Consider the following 25,525-nt stretch of genomic DNA (forward strand, 5'->3'; position numbering starts at 1 on the left):
GGAAAGTGGAGAGTGGACAATGCATAGCCAGAGCTGGGGGAATAAAGGAAGGAGTTGGAGATCTCAGAACCTGTCAGCAGAAGTCTGGAGAGGAAATGAAGGTCAGACTTTCTAGGAGGGGCATAAGGGGCTATCCAGTGGGGCTAACCCGCAGGCACCTGCCCCCTTCTCCAGACTTCCTGTAGCGCCCTCTCTGGGCAGAACCATCCAGGGAGCCAAGAACGGATGAGGAGGAGTGATGTTTGCAGAGTCCCAACCCCGTCAGCAAATATGTACAGAGGAGTATACTGGAAGATGAAATGAAAGAGCTGAAGAACCAGCCCCGGGCCAGAAGAGAACTTCACATGCATTGGTACTAGGGACCACAGGAGGTAGAAGGTCAGTTGTACGCTGGAAGCTTCTGGAAGTCAGCTTCCATCTGGAGTTCCCCTGCAGCTATGAGAATAGGCCTCACGGTTACTGAGCTCCTGGCTGATGTGAAATCACAGGAACCCCCCTGTGAGAAGCAGGGGAGTCCGAGGTCTGCTGCCCCAAGAGCAGTACTGGGAGGGAGCCGAGGGGAGGGAGTCCCAAAGACTCTGGATAGGAGGGCTCTTTGCATCCCAGGCCCTCTTCTGCTTCGTGGAGCCGCCATCCCCAGGATGTTTTGAAGAGCTCAGAGGCCTTGACCCCGGCCTGGAGAGAACTGGAAACTCAGGGGACCGGGATTGCAGTACAGACCCCACCTCTTGGGAAAGTTATCCAGCCTCTAGGCATTTCATTCTCACAGGAGAGCCCTTGACAGCACCTGGCATCTAGTCAAGCACCCGCCGCACATAGAAGCATTACTGTCATCGTTACTGTTGCCTTTCCATTGCACTACAGTGAGCTGCTGAGGTCGTTTCCATTAAGATACCTTGTGTGTCTTGCTTATTGGAGAGGTCCCTCTGTGACTGTAGCTGTGAACTTGCTTTGGCTTACTGAAGAACGACACAGAGTCCGCCTGAGCATAGCCAAGAAAGTGGAATTCAGGTGACTTCCAGCAGCTGTGGGCCTTGAATTTTGAGTCAGAAATCCCTGTTCTGACCACTTTTAGAAAAAAAATACTTCCATATTTATATCATTTGCTCCCTTTATGCCCCCCCCGTTACTCCACCCCACCTTCCAACTCATTCACATCACCTTTGGGGCCAAATAACCTTTCCTGAGAATTTCCCTGGTGGTCCAGTAGTTAAGAATCCACCTTCTAATGCCAGGAACACAAGTTCGATCCCTGGCCAGGGAACTAAGATCCTACATGCCTCAGCACCACATGAAGATCCAGAGCAGTCACAAAAAAAAAAGTAATAGCCTTTTCCGAAAATAGGAGGAATATATGTTTAGATCTTCTTCATTTCTCATTGTAATAACTTTCTGGAACCGTAATATTGGATGTTGCCGATTCAATTCCAATAAATGGACTGAGCATATTACATTCAAAAACAAAGCTCCTTTGTTCTTTATGTTAGTGAGAAGACAGAAACTGTGCAAGACTAAACATGTGGAGCTTCGAGAGAGACATTGTTTGGGAAGAGTTAAGCGTTTGCAGTTTATGGCAATGATATGTGAGGCTATGAAAAAGAAAGCAGCCATGAAATACATTTTTGCATAAAGGTTTGAAATTTATTAGAAGGTAAAAATAATTGAAAAAGCAGAGCTTTCCTCACCGGGTTATAATAAAACGTTATTTATGGGCCATCAATGCATGTGTTTAGGAGCTAGGTTCCTTTTCAGTGGCTGGTCTCAAAGAAACAAAAAGAAAGCTAAGCTCTTAAAGCTGCTCAGATGACAAAACTGATGTGCATACACAATCATCTGATGACTGGGCCACATTAAAGCAGTTGGTGATAATAATCAAATCACCAGAGTCTGAATTCTGTTACAGAAGCTTAATAGGTACACATGCTATGGGTACAATAGAGCAGCAGACTCAGTAGGATTCATTTACCTAATTTCCGGTGAGACCTTCACTGTGGGGTCTAACCACTCAGCACAGACTTTAGAATTTTCATCTGCCATACACAATACTGCTTAAAGCGCTTTGAGCTTCTTGGCCAAAAGAGTGGGCAAAGCCTTTGTGACTGTCTATTTGGCTAAAGTACCCTCCTATTTATTTTATCAAATTCTTTCAGCCCCAAAGCGAACTCAGGTGCTTTGAAATGTTGTCTAGCAGGCCTCCCCAAAGACCAGTGGAGTGTTTTACTACTAAGCAAATGATCCATTTTTAACCTTCTCAAAGCAACTCTTCCGCACCGTCTTCTCTCCTCTCCTTGTTATACAGGCAGTGAGGGCTACCCGTGCCCTTGAACTGACCCCCTTTTCAGTTTTATTCTGTTCCAGAGCTTAGAGCTTTACGTAGTGAAAGGAAGATGGAAAGATTAGGTGATTCATTCCAGACATTCCCTGTCTGGTTCTGTGAATATCCACAGGGGAAAGATGGCACATGCCAATGTCCACTTTTACCAGCCCGTGCCTTTAGTCTGATGACAGACTGAATTTGCCTCTGGGTTTTCTGTCTTCTTTGTTCATCAGGAATCCCAATGCTGAAGATCGTGTTTGCAGGCCACGAGTACCTCTCTCTGATATCCGTCCCCTTGCTCATCTACCACCCGGTGCAGATCCTCCTGGGAAGTGTGCTGGTGCCGACGATAAAGTCTTGGATGGTGTCAAGGCAGAAGGTGAGGCTCCAGAAAGATCTGATTTGGATCCAAGTCACATTGAAGTGCTGTTTCTGAATCTTAGCCATCCATACGTGTTAGCATTTGCACATATAACCTTGTTCTCAAGTACACGTTTTCTTAACTAAATTCAGTAATAACAATGCATTAATCCATTTCAATTTGAACAAGACAACTGAGGACCAATTGTTCTACATTGTTATAAAAGCAGTGATCCTTAAAATGCAGTCTTTAAAAGCCGTTTTTAATTTGCTCATGTTGAAGGGCCTGTTACAGTGGAGTAAAGGTTCAGTAAATATACTCAAAATATACGTGCCCCACCGCTCGGATGCCCACCACCTTTGCCCTGTCTCTTCATTCACATGTGTCCTGATTTCACGTTTTTCTAAACATAATAGCACTTGGATTTATCTAGAATGTCACTTTCTCTTTAATTTTCCAGACACTTCGCAACTTCTTTGTATTGTCAAACTATGTGTTTGGGAATTAAGTAAGAGTTCAGTAGCAAACGAGGCCACACAGTGATGTCAATTTCACCACGCTCGGCTCAGAAGCCTTCTTACTTATTTGATATTTGTGGATTTATAAAATTATGTGTACTAAGTCACTTCAGTTCAGTTCAGTTCAGTCGCTCAGTCGTGTCCGACTCTCCGCGACCCCATGAATCACAGCACGCCAGGCCTCCCTGTCCATCACCAACTCAGTCATGCACAATTCTTTATGACCCCGTAGACTGTAGTCCTCCAGGCTCCTCTGTCCATGGGATTCTCCAGGCAAGAATACTGGAGTGGGTTTTCACTTCCTCCTCCAGAGGATCTTCCCCACCCAGGGATGGAACCCACATCTCTTATATCTCCTGTGTTGGCAGGCAAGGGTTCTTTACCTCTAGTGCCACCGAGGAAGCCCCAAATTATATATCAAATTAAAAACCAAAATAAATAAAAGTGAGTGACTCATACAAAATGTAGATGCAGCGCCTACTGCAGAAGCACCCATAGAGCTGACTCCTTCCCAGCGGCTCAGACTTTGCAAGACTGCTTTCAGCCCACTCACAAGGTGGCAGCTGTCACAAGAGATGAGCAGGAGGAGACAGCCAGTGACAGAGCCGTCATGTCCGTCAGTTCAGTTCAGTTCAGTCACTCAGCCATGTCCAACTCTTTGCCACCCCATGGGCTGCAGCACACCAGTCTTCCCTGTCCATCACCAACTCCCAGAACTTGCTCAAACTCATGTCCATCAAGTCGGTGATGCCATCCAACCAACTTATCCTCTGTCGTCCCCTTCTCCTCCTACTTTTAATTTTTCCCAGCATCAGAGTCTTTTCCAATGAGTCAGTTCTTCTCATCAGGTGGCCAAAGTATTGGAGTTTCAGCATCAGTCCTTCCAATGAATATTCAGGACTGATTTCCTTTAGGACTGATTGGTTGGCTCTCCTTGCAGTCCAAGGGACTCTCAAAGAGTCTTCTCCAACACCACAGTTCAAAAGAATCAATTCTTTGGCAGTCAGTTTTCTTTATAGTCCAACTCTCACATCCATACATGACTACTGGAAAAACCACAGCCTTGACTAGACGGACCTCTTGGCAAAGTAACGTCCCTGCTTTTTAATATGCTGTCTAGTTTGGTCATAGCTTTTCTTCTTCAAGGAGCAAGCATCTTTTAATTTCATGGCTGCAGTCACTATCTGCAGTGATTTTGAAGCCCAAGAAAATAAAGTCTCTCAGTTTCATGTCCTAAGCGTCCTGAAAACAGAATAGCCCCCCACCACCTGTTAAGCTCCATGTATGCTCAGCACATCCAGGCTTCACCAGGTTCAGAGTGTGGAGCCTCGAGCCTGGCTGCCACTTCTACCACCTAGACCATGTGACCCTGGCCGTGTTCCTTCACTTCTTTGTACCTGTCTCTGCCACTCTAAGACTCACGATAACATCTGCTCTTCACACTTATGGAGGATTACGTGGCAGGTGTTTGACAAAAGCCAGCTGACACGATCACTGTCATCATCACTGAAGTTTGGTATTCTCTACAGCTGTTTGTAGCAAGCTCTGCTATCCCCACGGAACACATGGGAACTAGGCCCGGAGAGCTGAGCAACTTGCCCAGAGTTATATGGGCAGTGTAGTCAGTGCGACAGTTAGGACTTGAACCTCGGTCAATTTGTCCACCCAGATCTTCCCCCCACACCAAGATGACGCTCCAAACAGAAACACAAGATTGCTTTTATTTAATTTATTGCAGTTCATTTACAATGTTGTGTTAGTTTCAAGTGTATAGCAAGGTGATTCGATTACATGTAAGAATAAGAATATGCAGTATTTTTCAGATTCTTTTCCATTATAGGTTATTACAAGATATTGACTATAGTTTCCCTGTGCTATACAGTACGTTCTTGTTGTTTATCCATTTTATATATCAGTTCAGTCGCTCAGTCGCGTCCGACTCCTTGCGACCCCATGAATCACAGCACACCAGGCCTCCCTGTCCATCACCACCTCCCGGAGTTCACTCAAACTCAGGTCCACCGAGTCGGTGATGCCATCCAGCCATCTCATTCTCTGAGAGAGTAGCGCACCAGCACCTTCACTCGTCTTGTTACTGAACAAACTGTGAGCAAACAGCATTCTGTGCTGGGGGCCACGCCAGGCTGGTCGCTTCCCACTCAGTGTTGCTATAGGAGTGGTTTAATAACCTTTTTTTCTTTTACTCTTTTTCCCCTTTGAAAACTTCCGCTTGTATTCATGCTCATGGCTAACAATGTGTATGTACATGAAAGACTAGAATTTATACATACCAATTTTGACAAAGAATGAAGAAAATTATTTGAAATTCCCAATATTCCATCACTAATATGCAGTCCTAGTAAACTGCAAATTAATCAGGATGAAGTTTTCTTCTAAACACTTGAAAGCACTGGGATTTATCCTACAGAGTAACAGGAGCATGTCCAAAAGGGAGACTAAACTGAACAACGCCACTCATTTTTCGCATTTGTACAGAAACCACTCCAAACCAGGGGGCCACTGGCTAATGTGGAATCATCCAGAAGGCTTGAAAATTATTTAGCCATCCCTTCTGGCCACAAAAATAGAAAGTGTCCATTGTAAGGGTATCCACGAGTGTTTCCTCCACTTTGTTGATCATACTAAGACCCACGGGGACCATCTGGCACCAGCAGACGAGACGCGTAGCCACGCCAGGCGAGGGGACATGCCCGAGTCTGTGGCCAGTGAGGTGGGCAGGTAAATGTGTTTGGATCCAGGAGTTTGGATGATGGGTTGTATAATGCTGTCTAGGCAGGCCTCTTCTTCTTCCTTGGAGCATAAATTATCTGGTGTTAATTGATGATCTCACATGGTTCATGGATACGGTCCAACTCTGAACGTCATGTTTTCCTTTCTTGCAGGGAGTGAAATTGATGAGGCCAACAGTATAACAAAGGAGGCGGTCGTTCCGCAGCCATGTATATATGTACAGGATTGCACTTACAGTTCTGAGGACTTGTATTTGTGAACATTGCTTCGATGCATATTTTATTTTTTTACACACAAAAAATATGATATATAACTGTTTAAAGTGCCTTAAAATGTATTTGACGAGAGCATTATTTCCAAAACCTACTTTGTTGGTTACTGCCAGGGGTGGTACAGTATTTTAGAGTTGTTTAGTTTTCTTTTTTCCTAATGCAGAAAACAGTCGTTGAAAGTGACAGAAAACAAACATGTTTTCCTCGTACCATCTTTCGTGCACTACAGCTCTCTTCTACTTACTGTGCTGTTTGAAATGAGGTCACATCATCAGGAAAATGCCCTTCCCATGACAGTGAATATTTCCAAAATCTTATTTGATTTACCACATGATTCTTTCTTTTTCTGCAACTGTGACATGCCTTTTCCTTATCAACTCAGCAGGGGTCATAGATTGAATAGATGCTGAAAAGCATAAGTCATCTGCATTTCTTGATATCATTTTTTAAGACATTCCTTCAAATAGTTTCCACACAGAAATTCCTCAGTTCCATTATAAGAGACTGTGGTGTTCTGTGTCTTAAATTTATTATAAGCTGCTTCAAAGAAAGGGCCTGATGTTTGAGTTATGAGTCAAAGTACATGAGGTTCTGAGATTAAACTACAGGATTTGGGTTTCAGGATTTTTTCAAATTATATTTCAAATGTTTTCCCTTTTTCTTCCATCATTTCTTTCTTACCTGTTTTCCAGCACACTTGGAAACTCCCAACAGCCAAATGTGAGACACCAAAATGTTACAATTAGTTTGAGTGGCAACAATTAATGATGGATTATTCTACATTCCACAACTGAGACCAAAATTGTTTTCCTGTTACACTGATGTGCCGAGCAAAAATTTCCTCTTTTAGCCAGAAGCAGCCTGTTACATCTTTGAATCAAGTACACTTAAGGCATTTGAAACGTTGTTAGTGAGAATTTTCCTTGGCAGATTTGACAAATGTTTGCAACATTTTTAAAAAAGATTAAATCATATTGCTGTTATGAATAAATGAAAATATAAAGGTCATAGAGGCAAACAGATGTTACATACACACATTCTGTCTAGCTATGTGGAAAAAAAAAAAGACACAGAAAATGCAAAACCATTCATTAACCAAAGCAGCAAGTACAATTAGTTCCCAAATTGGCATCAGCTTGCCATGGAGTACCCAATATTTGCTTCTGCTGTGGCTGGAAGAGTTTTCACGACCCAGTTAGAGAATAAAGTCACTGCTTTATAGAAATGAGGCAACACTTTTTCTCTGTTTCCTGCACACCATCCTGCCACACCCCTCCGCTTTTCATGATTCAACAGATGATGCTGGCATCCTGAGCTGCACTGAGGCCGCATCATATCTTTAGCAGCTGCTTTGTTGTTATTTTATCAATAACAAAGACTCATTCCTTAGAAGCTCACCGTGCTTACCAATATCATAAATTGACATTACTGTTATTGCCAGCTCTTATCTTGTGTTACTTCTGAGTCATTTCAATGTCATTGAAACTCATAAATTTCACAAGAGTTAGCCTCAGTGTATGTCTTAAGGCTAGTGCTAGATAGACCCTGCAAAAATCTATGCTAAACAGGCTATTTGTCAAGAATTCCTATTGTCAAGACATTCACTTGTGTCTAAAACTACAGCAATTTTGCTTGGTATTTTTGATGCTTACATATGGAGCACAGAAAGGGTTTTATGTTTTTTTCCTACACACTTCTTTGAATTTGGTCTGTCTGAGCTGTCATAAACACCTTCAGCCTAGTATCAGAATGCTCATTTGTCTTCCCTCAGCCTATCTACCTCTATCGTCTTTCACCTATAGTAGGTGTGACTATGGGATAATATTCAACTAAAGTTTATCTTTTGCTTTAAAAACGTGTGTTCTGTTTTCAAATAATCTTCACATAGTGAATTTTGGTGGCTTTATTGATATGTTTATGCCTATTTCTTTTTTTACACAAATGCTGTGCATATTTTTCCATAAAGGACAAAAAATAAAATCAAATTTTATTTTTAATTCATGCTTACTGGGATTTAATTATTCATATCTTGAAATACGTCCATGCACTGTTTTACGCATGTTTTGTCTAAATGTATTTATGAAAGAACTACATTATATTTATGTTTGCTCACTTTTCCACCTGGAATTTTTTTAATGGCTGTTATGAAATTTTATTTTTTAAAAGGGTGAGAATATTCATCTTTTCATGTGCTCTTTTCTAAGTTTTCAAATTTTGTGGGTTCTTTTTATTCTTCCCTCTTCTGGTTAAAACTAACACACCTCTGGCTAATGTTCAGTGTTTATGCTAAATACCAAATTTTTTTAAAAGGATTGGTGAAGTAATGCAGTGGATTATTTATGATGAATGGAAGATGAAAATAATTCTATGATTAAACAAAGATGTTTCAGAAATCACATGAGAACCTGTGGCTTATTTCTGACCTGGTTTCAAATGCACTCATAACGCCTTTCAAGTATCTGTAGATTTCTTTTTTTTTAATTCATTCCAACCCTCTTATATTAACTGTGCTAAAATGGATATAAGTTCCGTAGTCTTGCCATGTATCCATCTCAGTAACCCCCCACCATGCCATACCATTAAAATTCAGAAGTTAGCCCTTGCTGGTTAGAGATTTTCTCAGCATGAGCGTTGAGAACCAAGAGAAACATACTCAACAGAAGGGACAGCATATAGGTGGATCTGAGTTTTTTCCACCCTTGTCAATTTTTTCAAGGATAAGACAGGTGGACCCCTAGAATGCAGAATGCCCTTGCCAAACCTGGAGTATCTTTATGGATGAGTGCCTTGTATAGAAGGCTTCCCGGGCAGCACTAGTGGTAAAGAACCCACCTGCCAGTGCAGGAGACATAAGAGACCCGGGTTCCATCCCTGGGTCAGGAAGATACCCTGGAGGTGGGTGTGGCAACCCACTCCAGTATTCTTGCCTCAAGAATCCCATGAACAGAAGAGCAAGGGGGGCTACAGTCCACAGGGTCGCACAGAGTCTGGCACGACTGAAGCGACTTAGCATGCACGCACCTTGTGTAGAATTTCATACCTTTGTGTTCTTGTTTTCCTCATCTTGGCTTCCTGTAAGGCTGACAGAAATGTCACCTCCTCCAGGAAGCTTTCCTGCTTGCCCAACCAGTGCTAGACTTACTCCCTGTTGACATGGCCTTAGAAGGAGTCCCTCAAGTCTTCTAAAACCTTTGCTTGTCTAATCATCACTTTACATTTCTGTCTCCTCCAGTGTGGGCCTTGTTTTTTTTTTCTTGTGTGCCTAACATAGTGCCTGACTCAAATTTATAACCCCCCAAAATATCATTTTCCAAACTGTGACCTTATGAGGTAGGACAAGAACCTTCATAATTATGAGAGCTCTTACCTACACATAGATCGTTACTAAGTCACAAGGAAAACTGTCCTTTTTTTGCTACTGTACCTATTCTGTGCTCAGCCGCTCAGTCGTGTCAACTCTGCGACACCCATAGAGTCCACCAGGCTCCTCTGTCCATGGAATTTTTCATGCAATACTGCAGTGGGTTGCCATTTCCTACTCCAGGGGCTCTTCCCAACCCAGAGATCAAACCTGTGTCTCTTGCATTTCTTGCACTGGCAGGTGGATTCTTTACCACTGCACCACCTGGGAAGTCCCCATACTACACTTGATCTTCGCCAGGAGGCCGAGAAGCACTTCCGATCCTGAGTGCTGCTAAGAGAAAGGCATGGCTTCAGAGCTGTGTAAATACCAGCTCTCCAAGTTGAGACTGCAGTGTGATACACAAACAGCTTTCATCTTTTATATTTTGACAGAACAATAAACCCTCAACCATTCAGGCTAAATCAGCTCAGGTTGATCTGAATTAGTGAATACTTAATATGCATAAAAATAAAGGGTTTTCCTTATCAGAATTCTGACATACTTACTATAAAGGCTAGATACAAATTATAACTGTCATAGTATTGGTTTATCTAGATATATACAAAAGGTCTTATAAGAGTTTATTCTCTTCAGCAAAGCAACTAATCTTATTTATACTACAGGACAGTTTCTCAAATGTGAGTAAAATATTAACATCACTTAAAGGGAAAGCAGTTTCTCATAGACCCTGGAGAACTCATCTGTAGAGCCAATGATGAGAAACTGTATTAAGCATTAAATGTCACTCTAACCATGGGTTGGTGCCAATGTGCCTATAAACGCAGATGCAGACAAGAGCCCTGAAGTCGTAGGGCTGAACCGAGTCACGGGGTGGGGGGGCCACCCAGAATATCCCAGACCCCCCTACACCACTGAGGCCTCCAGCATCAGCCTCCTCACCCACACATGGGATTGATCCAGTTCCTCGATTTCTACCGAACCTTGGACACACTGATTTGGGGGCGGTGGTACACAAACTTAAAATGGGATGTTAGGGGAAAAAAAAGAATATTAGACATCCTGTTCCCACCCGTCTCCCAATCACCCTCCCGCCTGGAATTTCTCACTCACCACCCTTCCTGGTAACCCCACCCACCTGCCCTGTTGCCATCTCTCCCTCTCCCCTCCCTCTCTCCTCCCCGCTTCTCCCCTCTACCCCCAAGAGCACAGACGTTCAGATGTTTGTTCATTCTCTGACTTCCTGAACTTGCCTTGGGGCTGACAGCTGTATAACTTTCCTCTTGTTGAGCTAGCTCGCATTCCTACACGGGACACTGGAACCAGGCAATATGAGGATTCAGGTGTGTCCTGAACGAGCTGTAGCTGAAACATCAGGGAGCTGTGACTCTTCTTTCTATGCTAACAAAACAGGCAACGTTTGTGAGTGGGCAATTTATACAAATTGCATCATAGACATTTTAAAATACTCAGTCTTACCAGAGACTAGAGGTATTCATTTAAATGCGGTACTAGTTTTCACCTATGAGATTGACAGAAAGTTTAAATCTTGATAATATTCAAATATTGAGAAGGGTTTGGGGAGAGGGACCTCATGCCCTTCTAGGGGGAGCATAAGTGGGGATGGAATTTTCTGGAGGGATTCAATCATACCATCAAAAGTTTAAATATACGTGTTCTTCAGTTCAGCTCTTGCCCTTCTATGAATCCAGAAACAGGTAAGAGCCCAAGGATCTGTTGACAAAGATGTTTTCAGAACACTGATAATGCTAATAGGTCACCCCAATTCCCCAGCTCAAGGAAATGTTTAAGTACTCAATGGTATGTTCTTACTATAGAACATGATTTAGACATTCAAAGAAATAAGGGTAGATTACTGTGTAATGACGATATATTGTTGAGCAGAGGAAGAATAAGTTTCAGGAAAAATACAGTTTTGTCATCCTAGTTTTACAGGTTCTATATTTTTTCATTAGTTAAAATATATATTACAGATGTGTAGGGACACTGCCCAGACACAAAGTGTTTAGAAGGGTAATTATAAGTAACATTATTGAACTTTTTCTTTAGGCCGGGCACTATTCCAGGTAGTGCTAGGTAGGTAGTAATATCCCATTGTATAGATGAGAAACTGGGTTCCGGACTAAGTGGCTTGGTAAGGTCACAAAATTAAGTGGGCACATTTTAAGCACTTGTAGTCTACTGAACAGTGGTGACTCCTGGGACCAGGAATGCAGCGCTGTTCATACCTTTAACTGTACTTTTTTTTTTTTAATTTTCTGGTTGTGGTGGGTCTTTGTCGCTGTGCTGGGGTTTTCTCTAGCTGCAGCGAGTGTGGGCTCCTCCTTGTTTCCGAGCACCGGCTTCTCACTGCTGTGGCTGGTCTCGCTGTGGAGCACAGGCTGTAGGCCCACAGGCTTCAGTACTTGCGGCACCCAGGCACTAAGGTTGTTCAGTAGCTGTGGCACCCAGGCTCAGCTGCTTCCAGAAATGTGGGATCCTCCCGGACTAGGAATCAAACTGATGTCCCTCACATTGCAAGGTGCATTCTTAACCACTGAACCACCAGGGAAGCCCTGTCCACTTGATTCTAATCACCCTTTGAAGGAGTTCTAACACGCATGAGGCGCAAACCGCAGCTACCTCTTCTTCCACATCTTGAGCAGACAGCATAATTCATTTCTGAACCTTGGTACACTTGTCAAGGAAAACAGCTTCTGTCTCTAAACACATCCTAGGGGGAGATCAGGGAATCTGACTGCCCCCTCATTGACATGAGAGGAATTCTGAGCCAGAGTCGACAGTATGAGGAAGGGGACTGAAAGGTCCAAGAATTGGAGAAAAGGAACAAACGAAAGGAAAAGGGCCCCGCCAGGTGCTGGGCCAAAGGGAAGAGACAGCCCAGTGGGAAATGTCTGATGTCCTAAGTGACAGTGCTGTGCTGTGCAGTGCTTGGTCGTTCAGTCATGTCCGACTTTGCAACCCCATGGACTGCAGCCCACCAGGCTCCTCTTTCCTTGGGGATTCTCCAGACAAGAATACTAGAGTGGGATGCCCTCTTCCACAGGATCTTCCCAACCCAGGGATCGAACCCAGGTCTCCCACATGGCAGACGGATTCTTTACTCTCTGAGCCACCACGGATAGTGATAGTGGTCGTTATTATTCTCGTTATCATCATTGTCACCCTTTTTAAGTTTCAGTTTTTTCCAGCTTTATTGAGGTATAATTGACAAAATTGTCAGCTGTCTGAAGCGTTTGTCAAAGAATTCCCACAATTAAGTTCATTAACATATCCTTCACTTCACATAGTTAACTTTTGTGCGTGAGGATGCTTAATATCTAGTCTCTTAGCAAATTTCAATTACACCACACAGTATTATCAACTATAACAAGCTGTCCATTAGATCCTCAGACCTCATTCATCCTATAATAGAAAGTCTGTGCCCTTTTACCGAAGTATTGGAGCTTCAGCATCAGTCCTTTCAATGAATATTCAGGGTTGATTTCCTTCAGGATGGACTGGTTGGATCTCCTTGCAGATCTCCTTGCAATACTTTGGCCACCTGATGTGAAAAGATCATTGGAAAAGACCCTGATGCGGGGAAAGATTGAAGGCAAAAGGAGAAGGGGGCATCAGAGGACGGAATGGTTAGATAGCATCGCTAACCACAGATCCAAACCATTGTCCATGATTCAGTAGACATGAATTTGAGCAAACTCCGGGAGATAGAGAAAGACAGGGGAGCCTGGTGTGCTGCAGTCTATGGGGTCAAAAAGAGTCAAATACAACTTAGCGACTGAACAGCAGCAGCAACAGTTTTACCAACCCCCTCTTATCCCTACTCCCTCAGCCCCTGAAACCACTTTTCTACTGTCTGCTTCGATGAGTTCTACCTTTTTTTTTTTTTTTTTTGAGTTCACCCATGGACAGAGGAACCTGGCGGGCTACAGTTCACTGGGTCACAAAGAGTCAGACACGACTGAAGCAGTTTAGCATAACTGATACTATGCAGCGTTTGTCTTTCTCTCTCTCGCTCACTTCACTTACCAAAATGCCAGGTGTATCACACTTCTCTGCTCACAAAGCCAAAGTGAGAACTGCGTAACATCACAGGTGTGTCACTTGGACTGCATGACAGAAGCAAAGGGCTTGTCACGGTGCCTGGCACTTGGTAAGAACCAATCAGTGACAAGCTATTATTATGGTTCCACACGGATGGGACCTGGGTAAACCATAACGAATGTGTGGGGTCAGGTGTCAGGGTCTATTCTATGCAAATGATCTATTAGGCAGTCCATTAAAAGTCCCCAGTCCAGTGACCTGGACACGAATCCCTCGGTCAGTGAATGAAGACAGCTGATTCTCAATTGTAAGTTGGCTGCAGCCATCCCTGGCCTCCAGCAGGAACCGAAAGGCCTTTCCAGCCCACCACTGCTGCCTGGATCTTGCCTTTTTCTACTTCCTCCAAAAAACTCCACACAGAAATTTTGGCCAACTCCTCCAGCAGTGCTGAGTCTGGCTGAAAAGTACCCGATAATGCAGCTCACAGAGCTGCCCCGTATGGATTCCAGTTTGCTAATGCCCAGCCGACCCGAGCTCTGACTGCACGGCTGCTCTAGGGCCGTCCTCCTGTGACCTCTCAGGGGGTTGCTCATTTCACTTCACGGGATGCGGAGCATCTGGCTGTCCCATTCACAGGCCCCCTTCCCTCTCACCCCTTTCACGTGGACCCTTCCAGGCACCCCGGTCTCCGATCTTTCTTCCCACCCCCATGCACTCCCACTGGGAGCCGCTTCTGCAGCACCAGCCACCACTGAGTCAGCCAGTGCTCCCAGCCTGGTAGCCCTGAGCTCATCTTTGGACATTCCCCACCCACGGGCATCCTCAAGGCACTCTGACCCACACACCCTGAAGGAAGCCAGAAACCTCCTTTCCCTACACACCATCTTCCCCAACCAGCTTCCTGGGCTGCCATAGCAACCAGGTCCAGGGGTCCTCCCCTCAGCCTTCCCATCTCACTTTTCCTCTTCAGCTGATCATCAAATTCCTTTGCTTCTTTCTGCAAAAACCTCTCCTTAATCTCGACCTTCTTCATCCCACTGCCGCTGTCATCCACTGTTCTTTTTCCTTCCATAACCCCTTCTCCCTTTCAGGAGCCCCTTGCTGACATTCATCTGCCACACGCTGGGTGCTCTGCTCAGTGCTTTACCCGAAAGGTCCCATGAAATCCCATGAAGATTGTTTATACTGGTATCATCATTCTTAGGCTCCCCAAGTGGCACAATGGTAAAGAATTCACCTGCCAATATAGGAGATTCAGGAGACACGGGTTGGATCCCTGAGTCAGGAAGATCCCCTGGAGAAGGGAATGGCTACCCACTCCAGTATTCTTGCCTGGAGAATTCCATGGACAGAGGAGCCTGGCGGGCTATAGTTCATGCAGTTGCAAGTGCCAGACACGAATGAGCAAACACACACACACACAATTACGCAAATTTCATAGATTAGAAAGTGGAGGCTCCCATATCATAGCTTGTAAGTGGCAAAGCCTGCATTTCCACCTGGAGCATTGACCTGGCCAGCACCTGTGCTTCCCTCCCCCTCTACACTGCTGACTCCTGATCCACAGGCTCCCGCCATCACCCCACCCCTCTCCCCGCACCATGAGACACAGCCCTTAGTTTTCGTTTGTCTACTGAATTTCTTCAATTGTTTATTTATCCATTGTGTGTGTTATACTAAGTCGCTTCATTCGTCTCCGACTCTTTGCGACCCTATGAACTGTAGCCCACCAGGCTCCTCTGTCCATGGGATTCTCCAGGAAAGAATCTTGCAGTGGGTTGCCATTTCCTCTTCCAGGGGATCTTCTTGACCCAGCGATAGAATCCAGGTCCCTTATGGCTCCAGCACTGGTGCATTCAGTTCAGTTCAGTTCAGTTCAGTCACTCAGTCGTGTCTGACTCTCCGCGACCCCATGAATCACAGCACGCGCCAGGCCTCCCTGTCCATCACCAACTCCCGGAGTACACTCAAACTCACGTCCACAGAGTCAGTGATGCCATCCAGCCATCTCATTCTCCGTCGTCCCCTTCTCCTCCCACCCCCAACCTTTCCCAGCATCAGGGTCTTTTCCAGTGAGTCAACTCGTCACATGAGGTGGCCAAAGTATTGCAGTTTCAGCTTTAGCATCAGTCCTTCCAATGAACATCCAGGATTGATCTCCTTTAGAATGGACTGGTTGGATCTCCTTGCAGTGTAAGGGACTCTCAAGAGTCTTCTCCAGCACCACAGTTCAAAAGCATCGATTCTTCGGCGATCAGCTTTCTTCACAGTCCAACTCTCACATCCATACATGACCACGGGAAAAACCATTGCCTTGACTAGACGGACCTTGGTTGGCAAAGTAATGTCTCTGCTTTAGGTGCAGACAAATGCTGTTTGATTCCACTTATGGCTCAGTTGGTAAAGAATCTGCCTGCAGTGCAAGAGACCCAGATTCTATCCTATGGTTGGAAAGATCCCCTGGAGAAGGAAATGGCAACCCACTCCAGTATTCTTGCCTGGGAAAACCCATGGACAGAGCAGCATGGCGAGCTACAGTCCATGGGTCGCAAGAGATGGACACGACTTAGCAACTAAACCACTACCACCATATGAGGTACCTGGAATAGTCAAATTCATAGAAAGTACATTGGTAGATGCCAGGGTCTGGAGAAAGGGGTTGGGAGTAGAGGATAGGGGGAGGGGAGTTAGTGTTTAATGGGGACAGTGTTTCAGTTTAGAAAGGTGAAAACTTCAGATGGATGATGGTGAGGGTTGCACAACAAGGTGAAGGTACTCAGTGCCACTGAACTGTACATCAGTTCAGTTCAGTTCAGTCGCTCAGTCGTGTCCGACTCTCCGCGACCCCATGAATCACAGCACGCCAGGCCTCCCTGTCCATCACCAACTCCCAGAGTACACTCAAACTCATGTCCACAGAGTCGGTGATGCCATCCAGCCATCTCATTCTCCGTCGTCCCCTTCTCCTCCCGCCCCCAACCTTTCCCAGCATCAGAGTCTTTTCCAGTGAGTCAACTCGTCACATGAGGTGGCCAAAGTATTGCAGTTTCAGCTTTAGCATCAGTCCTTCCAATGAACATCCAGGATTGATCTCCTTTAGAATGAACTGGTTGGATCTCCTGGCAGTATAAGGGACTCTCAAGAGTCTTCTCCAACACCACAGTTCAAAAGCATCGATTCTTCGGCGATCAGCTCTCTTCACAGTTCAACTCTCACATCCATACATGACCACGGGAAAAACCATTGCCTTGACTAGACGGACCTTGGTTGGCAAAGTAATGTCTCTGCTTTTTAATATACTATCAAGGTTGGTCATAACTTTCCTTCCAAGGAGCAAGCGTCTTTTATTTCATGGCTGCAATCAGCATCTGCAGTGACCTTGGAGCCCAAAAAAATAAAGTCTGACACCGTTTCCACTGTTTTTCCATCTATTTCCCATGAAGTGATGGGACCAGATGCCATGATCTTTGTTTTCTGAATGTTGAGCTTCAAGCCAACCTTTTCACTCTCCTCTTTCACTTTCATCAAGAGGCTTTTGAGTTCCTCTTCACTTTCTGCCATAAGGGTAGTGTCATCTGCATATCTGAGGTTATTGATAAATATGGTTAAAATAGTATGTTTTATATTATTCGACCTTTATCACAATAGAAAAGTTTTAAAACTAAATAAAACACTACTTTTGGAGAGTGGCACATGACTCAGTTGTGGCTCAGTGAATGGGAATCACCAAATTCAATTTACAAATGCTCTGAGAGTTGTTGTTGCTGTTTTTCCATGAAAACCACCAGCAAGAACTTTGCCAACCAGGGTCCATCCAGTCAAGGCTGTGGTTTTTCCCGTGGTCATGTATGGATGTGAGAGTTGGACTGTGAAGAAAGCTGAGCGCCGAAGAATTGATGCTTTTGAACTGTGGTGCTGGAGAAGACTCTTGAGAGTCCCTTGGACTGCAAGGAGATCCAACCAGTCCATTCTAAAGGAGATCAGTCCTGGGTGTTCACTGGAAGGACTGATGCTAAAGCGGAAACTCCAATACTTTGGCCACCTCCTGCAGAGTTGACTTACTGGAAAAGAGTCTGATGCTGGGAGGGATTGGGGGCGGGAGGAGAAAGGGACCACAGAGGATGAGATGGCTGGATGGCATCACCGACTCTGTGGACATGAGTTTGAGTTAACTCCGGGAGTTGGTGATGGACAGGGAGGCCTGGCGTGCTGTGATTCATGGGGTCGCAAAGAGTTGGACGTGACTGAGCAACTGAACTGAACCAGCAAAAAAAAAAAAAACTGTTGACAATGTCAACCTCAGAGTAGTTGAGACCCAGAGCACCTAGGCCTGAGTACCCCTCCAAAGGTACACTTCTTGCTGTCACCTTTACTGTGGGGGCCATCTCTATATGCAGGCAAAGTCCTGAGGTCAGGGCCAGGAAGAGCCTGGGGGGAGCAGGTGGTTTTGGGTCCCAGGCCAATCAGGCAGGCCCTGCCCCTCTGCCCTTCAACTGCCTTCCATCTCCCCTCCCCTCGGGACAAAAATGCACCCCAGCTTGCCCTCCTGGGACATTAAGCACTCAGCCCCAAATGTTAAGCTAAAGTGTTGGTCGCTGAGTGGGGGAGGACTCTTTGTGACCCCATGAACTGCAACCGGCCAGGCTCCGCTGTCCATGGGATTCTCCAGGCAAGAATACTGGAGCGGGTTACCATTTCCTTCTCCAGGGGATCTTCCTGACCCAGGAATCAAACCTGAGTCTCCTGCATTGCAAGCAGATTCTGTACCAACTAAGCCACCAGGGAAGCCCAAATGCTAAGCGAGGGTCCAACCAAAACTCAACTGGCTGAGAAGAACACGGGGGAAGAGGAACCAGAGCACAGCGGCCAGGCAAAAGGAGGCAGAGGCAGGCCAGTTACTGTAAAGGGAGCCCTGCACATCGGGGCCTTTTACCTCTGGGTCACTGGTTCAAATCCAGCCAGGCCTCGCCTGACAGAAAATCATTAGCAGCTCTGTGTCAGGCTGCCTGACAGACGGAAAATGAGTTTCTGTCTCCATGCAGCAGGCAAGTGTCCACCTCACACTTGGCGCTCAGCGGCCCCAGACTCTGTGGAGACAGAGGAGAAGTCACCCGACGGCCGCTGGGGTCTCCGAGGCCAGGCCAGCCCGCATCTCAGCGTTCTCCGCTTGGGAGGCCTGACAGCTCCCTCATCGCTGCCCTTTCATGAGCACTTTATTAATCGAGGTTTGTTTTTCCCTCTGAGGACATTGTTTAGCAAGCAGTCTAAAGTCATGGAACAAGTGAGAAAATCTGAGTCTGCAGCATCAAAAGAAGAGCGGCCAAAAATCACAACAGAAAAATAGCTACTAGACCATTTTATGCTCCGCGGCAGCACAGGACGAGGCTGGGGGTGGGGGTGGGGTGGGGGTCTTGGGGTGAGGGCCGAATGCGTCCCCGGAAGGTGTAGGCAGTGGCTTCTCCACTAACTCTCCGGCTAAGGGGCACAGGGAACAATCCCCTCTCTAAGGGTATTTTCATTTTGCCTCCCTTCTTCCCTTTTAGAACCATCTAAGGCGATGGCAAGCCACTCCAGTACTCTTGCCTGGAAAATCCCATGGATGGAGGAGCCTGGTAGGCCGCAGTCCATGGGGTCTCTACCAGTCGGACACGACTGAGCAACTTCACTTTCACTTTTCACTTTCACACACTGGAGAAGGAAATGGCAACCCACTCCAGTGTTCTTGCCTGGAGAATCCCAGGGATGGGGGAGCCTGGTGGGCTGCCGTCTATGGGGTCGCACAGAGTCGGACACGACTTAAGTGACTTAGCAGCAGCAAGGCAAAGAATCGGACACGACTGAGCGACTGAACTGAACTGAACTGAAGGCATCAGCCGAAAGGCATCTGAAGCCAAGAAAGACCCTTCCTCTTTCTGAGCACAGACCCTCCTTAGGGTGTTTATTGAACCCCCCAGACTGGCCCTGGAGAAGGAAATGGCAACCCACTCCAGTGGTCTTGCCTGGAGAATCCCAGGGATGGGGGAGCCTGGTGGGCTGCCGTCTATGGGGTCGCACAGAGTCGGACACGACTGATGCGACTTAGCAGCAGCAGCAGCAGCAGCCTGGGCTCTCCTCACCACACCAAGGGGGAGGAATTCCCACCCACCCTGGCTTGTTCTGGCAAACGCACAGGGTGGTGGGCCTCGGCTGCTAACTTCAAAACGCTTCCCCTTGCCGGGTGGTGAAAGCTGCAGCGCCGCGTGTCCCGAGTCTGGGCCGCGGAGAGTGCCCCCGTCCGGGGTGTACTTCCTGCAACGCCTGCTGGGTCATCCCGGGAGCGCCCGGGGCTCCCGCCCGAGACTCTGGGCAGAAGGCGCCCCCTGGGCCGCGCGATCGCATCCCCGCCGGGCCGCCCCGCCGCCCCTTATGAGGACGCCGTCAGCGGCCGCGCTGGAGACGGAGACGGGCTTGCGAGCGCGAATCACGGGTCCCGCGCCTCCGGGGCTCAGCTGGCTTTGCGGGGAAGCCGGCCAAGATGTGCGGAGGGCCCTTCTGAGCCACCGGCCAGAGCCCTGAACCACGAAATCCACTGCGCACTTCTGTGTCCAGGGAAAGCCGTTTCTTCCTCCTCTCTGGGTCCACCCCACCAGCCCTGCCTGTTAGGATGGGGGCCTGAGCTTGCCCCCAGCCCTTGTTGGGATGAATCCGGGAGAAGAGGCCAAAGCTGGGGACCACAGGCAGCAGGCCTGAGCCGCTGCTCGCCTCTCTCACTCCACGACCCCAGCCTCCTGCCCTCTCCTCGCAGGGTCTGAAGAGGAAAGCAGCCGCCCAGGTACCCCAATTTGCGTCTGCACTGTGTTGCCACTCTTTTAGACACCTTGGTACCATCAAATGGAGACATTCTATTGTATCCATTTCTGTTCCCGGGTATCAACAGCTTTGATAGAGATTCTCTGCTGCATCCAAGCCTGTGTGGGGAGTGGGGACACACAGTCACCATTTCAGCCTATGTTGCTTGCCCCAACACGCCGGGGTTTTGTGGGGGGGGGGGGGCGGTGAAAGTCGCATAATATAAAACACAATTTTAACCATATTTAACTATACAGTTGAGTGGCACTAAGTACATTCATATTGTTGTGCAACTCTCACATTATCTATCGCCCAGATTTTTCACCTTCCTAAACAGAAACTCAGTCCCTGTTAAACTCTAAGTCTCCGTTCCCCCTCCCACCACCACCACCCCTGGCATCCATCAATGTACTTTCTGACTCCATGAGTTTGACTGTTCTAGGTATCTCCTAGGGCTTTCCCAGTGCCTCAGCGGTAAAGAATCTGCCTGTAATGCAGGAGCCACAGGAGACATGGGTTCGATCCTTGGGTCAGGAAGATCCCCTGGAGGAGGGCATGGCAACCCATTCCAGTATTCTTGCCAGGAAAATCCCCATGGACAGAGGAGCCTGGTGGGCTACAGCCCATAGGGTCGCAAGGAGTCATACACAACTGAAACGACTAGGCACGCACAGACACAGGTACCTCGTATGTGTGGAATCAAACAGTATTTGTCTGTACCATATACACTGCGTGTGTGCTCAGTCACTTCAGACTCTTTGAGACCCCATGGACTGTAGCCCATCAGGCTCCTCTGCCCATGGGGATTCTCCAGGCAAGAATACTGGAGTGGGTTGCCATGCTTTCTTCCAGGAAATCTTCCTGACCCAGGGATCGAACTGGTGTCTCCTGCATTACAGGCTGATTATTTATCACTGAGCCACCCAGGAAGCCCCACACCATATACACGACTATGTATAAAATAGGTAAGTAATGAGAACTTGGACTTCACTGGTAGTACAGTGGTAAAGAATCTGCCTGCCAATGCAAGAGACGCAGGTTCGCTCCCTGGGTTGAGAAGATCCCCTGGAGAAGGGAATGGTTAGCCAGTCTGGTGTTCTTGCCTGGAAAATCCCTTGGACAGAGGAGCCTGGCAGGCTACAGCCTGTGAGGTTGCAAGAGCTGGGCACGACTTAGCCAACTAAACAATAACAACAAATGAGAATCTAAGGAGCTGGGTTTTAAAGATGCACTCATGTATGTGTGTGTGTGTTCACACATGTGCACCTGTGTGTTTAGTTATAAACTCATGCGTGCTCCCAGAAAGAGGTTCAGAATGGGCTCAAGGAAAAGCTGATCTGCCGAGCACCTCTTTGGGAGCCACTGTCCAGAGCCCTTCTTGGCTCTTTGCTCTCCCATTTTCTCTACAACCCTCGGCCGTAGGCCACAGGGGCACTCCTCAGGAGTCACTATGGTCACCTTGCATCTTGAGAGCCTTAGGGCTACTTTCAAATTCAGCCGGTCTCCAAACAGAGGAACTAGTGAACAAGAAGGCTGCATGGCAAAACCCTGGACAGAGGCTTCTAGGGATTGCCTTGCCGTTTGTACCTTTGGGTGTGCAGAGAGGGGGCCAAGGTCAGCAGGGGGGATGGGCGCCAGGAAGAGTGGACAGATGCCTGCCTGCCTGGAGCAGCCTGGAGCAAGCTGTGGTCTCGGGCACCTGGTCTACCCGGATCAACCTGGCATACCGCAAAGGAAGGGCGCCCCCTTCTGGCCCCGCCCAGAACCACAGGCGCTCTGACAACCAAGGCAACCACGTGGACAAAGGAAGCAGCTGCTTTGTACTGCCCCCTTCCTTCTCTAGCTGTGCTTCTGGAAGAATGAGGAACAGTTCCAAGTGAAGTCAAAGGTCTGCCTTGACATTTGGAGAACCTGTTTCTGAGGAAGAGCAGGAAGCAGCATCCGGTTCACGCCTAGCGCTGAGCCTGGCACACGGCGCATGCTCAGAAAAACGTTCCTGCAGAAACTGACCTGATACTGAACCGCCTCAGTCCCCGGCTGTGGACTGCTACGGTGTGTCCCTGCTCCTCCCTGAGTTTAGTTTCCTTCTGCAAAATGGGATGCTGATGGTAATGCCCACCTCACAGAGCTGATCCCAGAATGAAATGAGGTCACTCACAGCTTGACTTAATGTCAAGCCTAAAAGGTGGCACAAATCTCAGGAATGGCAAAGTTGAGTACTGTGAATCAAACATGCTCCAGAATTAAGGTTACAGTGGCTAAAAATCAGCTCTAATTTATTCACTGACACTCTTCTATTCATCGAGTAAGAAATCTATGTTGTAACAATCTCCTGCCTCACCACCCACCACCCCACCAATGGAACTCAATGGAACTATTTTCTTTTTGGGTAGAAAAACACTTTTTTAATAAATTGGGCTGTGTGCTGAATAAAGACAGCCTACCACCACCCCAGACAGCCCGAGCTTTACAAAATGGGCACAGCGTCCTCCCAGCACCGAGGCTTGCCCTTATTTACACTTATTTACATATCGAGCCAGATCTCCATGGCTGCCTGCCCGGAAGCCCTATTTTTAATTGTTTGACGCCCCAGCCACCCCACTGACCCTTCCTGGCACTTTTCTGAGGATTTCCGGCCACTGCTGGCTTGTGAGGGAAGACACCCAACCAAATCAGAGGCCCCCAGATTCACCATCTCTAAGCCTCTTTCCAAGGGGGTTCTCCAGGCAGGCTATGGCTGGCCCCCTATGGCGTGGAGGGGATTTGGGGAGGGTGAGGGGAGCGGGCAGCTACATCCCCAGTGGACAAAACGACAGAGGAGGGAAGCAGCTGCCTGTGGGCTCTCCAGCTTTCCTCTCTAGCTGTGCTTCTGGAAGAATCAGGAATAGCTCCAGGTGAAGAAGGCAAAGGGCTTGCTCTGAAATTTAGACTGGGCTGCCGGTGTCCCCCGCCTTCTTTTTTAAAAACAGCACCTCCTAGACAGAGCAATAAAATATATAATTATAAATATTTTCCAAGAGTGCCCTCTAGTGGAAATAAGAGGGCACCGGCACGTTTGACAAATGGAAGTGACTTGGCTACCAAACTTCGGAATAAAAATAAAGCACCTTTCACCCAGACCTTCTTCACACGTGACTTGAAAACAGATCCAGTTTCTTCCACGAGGCCATAAAAATGTCACATGGCCCTGACTGGAAATGAAGGCTGCCTTAAGTCTTTAAAAGGAAATAGCGCTCCACTTTTAGAACTGGAAATCACACAGGTTGTTTTCAGAACTTTCAGGGCAGGGAAGTGTGTGGAAGGGGACAAGGGGAGCGAGCCATGGGTTGTATTCCTGGGCTGCGCCTGGGTTGCTGGCCGACGGCTTTTATTTTGGCTGCGAAGTGAGCCAAGGCTGCAATAACGTCCAGCCCCAAAGGCCACACACACTGCTGGGTTTTTACCTTGGAGGATGTGGGACAATGAGTCATTTGTGCCTCTTCCTGGTTCTTCCTGGCCAAGGTCAGCTTTCCCACTGGAACCGAGCAGCCTGGCGCGCAGCCCGAGCCGTCTGGAGCCTTCCCCTGGTGCCGAGCCCAGGAGAGGGTGTGGCCGCCGCCGGCTCCCCCAGAGGCCCCGGTCCAGGCTCCAGGCAGCCCTTTGTCCACGTCGGAAAGCCACTCTCGCCGCTCAGCGCAGCGGGAAGGGCCCCCTGGCGGACGCCCTGGGAATCGCCGGCCCTAAAGGAAGGTTCTCACGCAGCACTCAGCGAGGAGGAAGCTCAGCCTGCTTCTGACCTTTCACTCCCTTTCTGGTCAGAGCCAAATAAGTTTTCTCGGTTTGAATGGATTCCAATTCATCTTGCAACCACTCCTATCACGCATAGTAATAAAATAGCCGCCGTTCTTTCCTTTCTCCAGTGTGTGTGTGTGTGTGTGTTAGTCGCTCAGTCGTGTCTGATTCTGTGACCCTATGGACTAGAACCCATCAGGCTCCTCTGTCCATGAAATTCTCCAGGCAAGAATACTGGAGTGGGTTACCATTCCCTTCTCCAGAGGATCTTCCTAACCCAAGGCTCGAACCCAGGTCTCCTTCATTTCAGGTAAATTCTTTACCATCTGAGCCACGAGGAAAGTCCCCTTTCCCCACTAGACAAACGTATTTGAGCACCCACTTTGCACCAGGCACTGTTCTAGGTTCTGACCATCCAGACAGACCAGGTCCTCATCTCGTGGAAACTGCAATCTCGAGATAAATGATACACAAGCAGATATATCATTTTGAGGCTCTGAAGGAAACCAAGAGAGAATAATGAATAACTTGGGGAGTCCTGAGAGGAGGCGTTGGGGCAGACTGCCCTGAGAAGGTTACAATTAAGCATCTATTATGTGCCAGTTGTTTACCGTGTTAGAGGTTAATGATACACAGATAAAAAGACAATGCTTGGAGGAGGAAATGGCAACCCACTCCAGTATTCTTGCCTGGGAAATCCCTTGGACAGAGGAGCCTGGCGGGCTACAGTCCATGGGGTCACAAAGAGTTGGACACTACTGAGTGACCGAGCACAAACAAACAAACCAGGGCCCACCCTAAATCCAGGATGATCTCATCTCAAAATCCACAAGTACATGTGCAAAGATCATTTTTCCACATAGTCACTTTTGCAGGTTCTGGAGGTTACAACTTGGACATACCTTTGGGGTCCACTGTTAAACCTACTCAGTCTGGTAAGGAAAAAAAAAATAATGCTGTCTAAACCTTCAAAGAGCTCGGAGCCCAATGTTGGAATAATAATTGCATAGGATTCAAAAAATGGAGGATTTGATAATAGCCCTAAGATCTGTTGCTCACAATAAATCTGTCCAGTAAATTGCATCATTCTCACTTTTTAAACATGAAAACTGAGTCAAAAGACTTGCCAGAAGTTTTAGGGTTCATCAGTAGTAATGGAGACCCATCTTGCTCCCCAACATTGTCTTTCTTTTCCTATGCCTTGTTTCTTGGTGGAAACAGGGCGATAAACAATGCGATCCTAACCTCTCTCCCAGCCCAAACGTTTCACAGGGGCATCAG

The 25,525-nt window shown here is 47.2% G+C and overlaps 1 protein-coding gene and 1 long non-coding RNA gene across 3 annotated transcripts in view; one reads left to right on the forward strand and one right to left on the reverse strand.

Annotated features, from left to right (window-relative positions):
• The window catches only part of SLC10A7 (solute carrier family 10 member 7), a 311,758-nt gene extending 303,146 nt beyond the window's left edge, over window positions 1-8,612 (forward strand). For both annotated transcript variants that reach the window (XM_055405227.2, XM_055405226.2), the window contains 2 exons: window positions 2,551-2,696; window positions 6,100-8,612. In XM_055405227.2, the coding sequence (XP_055261202.1) occupies window positions 2,551-2,696; window positions 6,100-6,129 (176 nt within the window). In that variant the 3' untranslated portion in view covers window positions 6,130-8,612. The remainder of the gene's footprint in view (window positions 1-2,550; window positions 2,697-6,099) is intronic.
• LOC129542625 (uncharacterized) overlaps window positions 1-24,666 on the reverse strand; it is a 35,795-nt gene extending 11,129 nt beyond the window's left edge. Inside the window, exon 1 of the long non-coding RNA XR_008683101.2 lies at window positions 23,917-24,666. This is a non-coding gene — a long non-coding RNA (uncharacterized LOC129542625). The remainder of the gene's footprint in view (window positions 1-23,916) is intronic.
• Window positions 24,667-25,525: the final 859 nt, after the last annotated feature.

This window comes from Moschus berezovskii, chromosome 19 (assembly GCF_049115385.1).
Source record: "Moschus berezovskii isolate FMDL1 chromosome 19, NW_MosBer_1.0, whole genome shotgun sequence".
NCBI lineage: Eukaryota > Metazoa > Chordata > Mammalia > Artiodactyla > Moschidae > Moschus > Moschus berezovskii.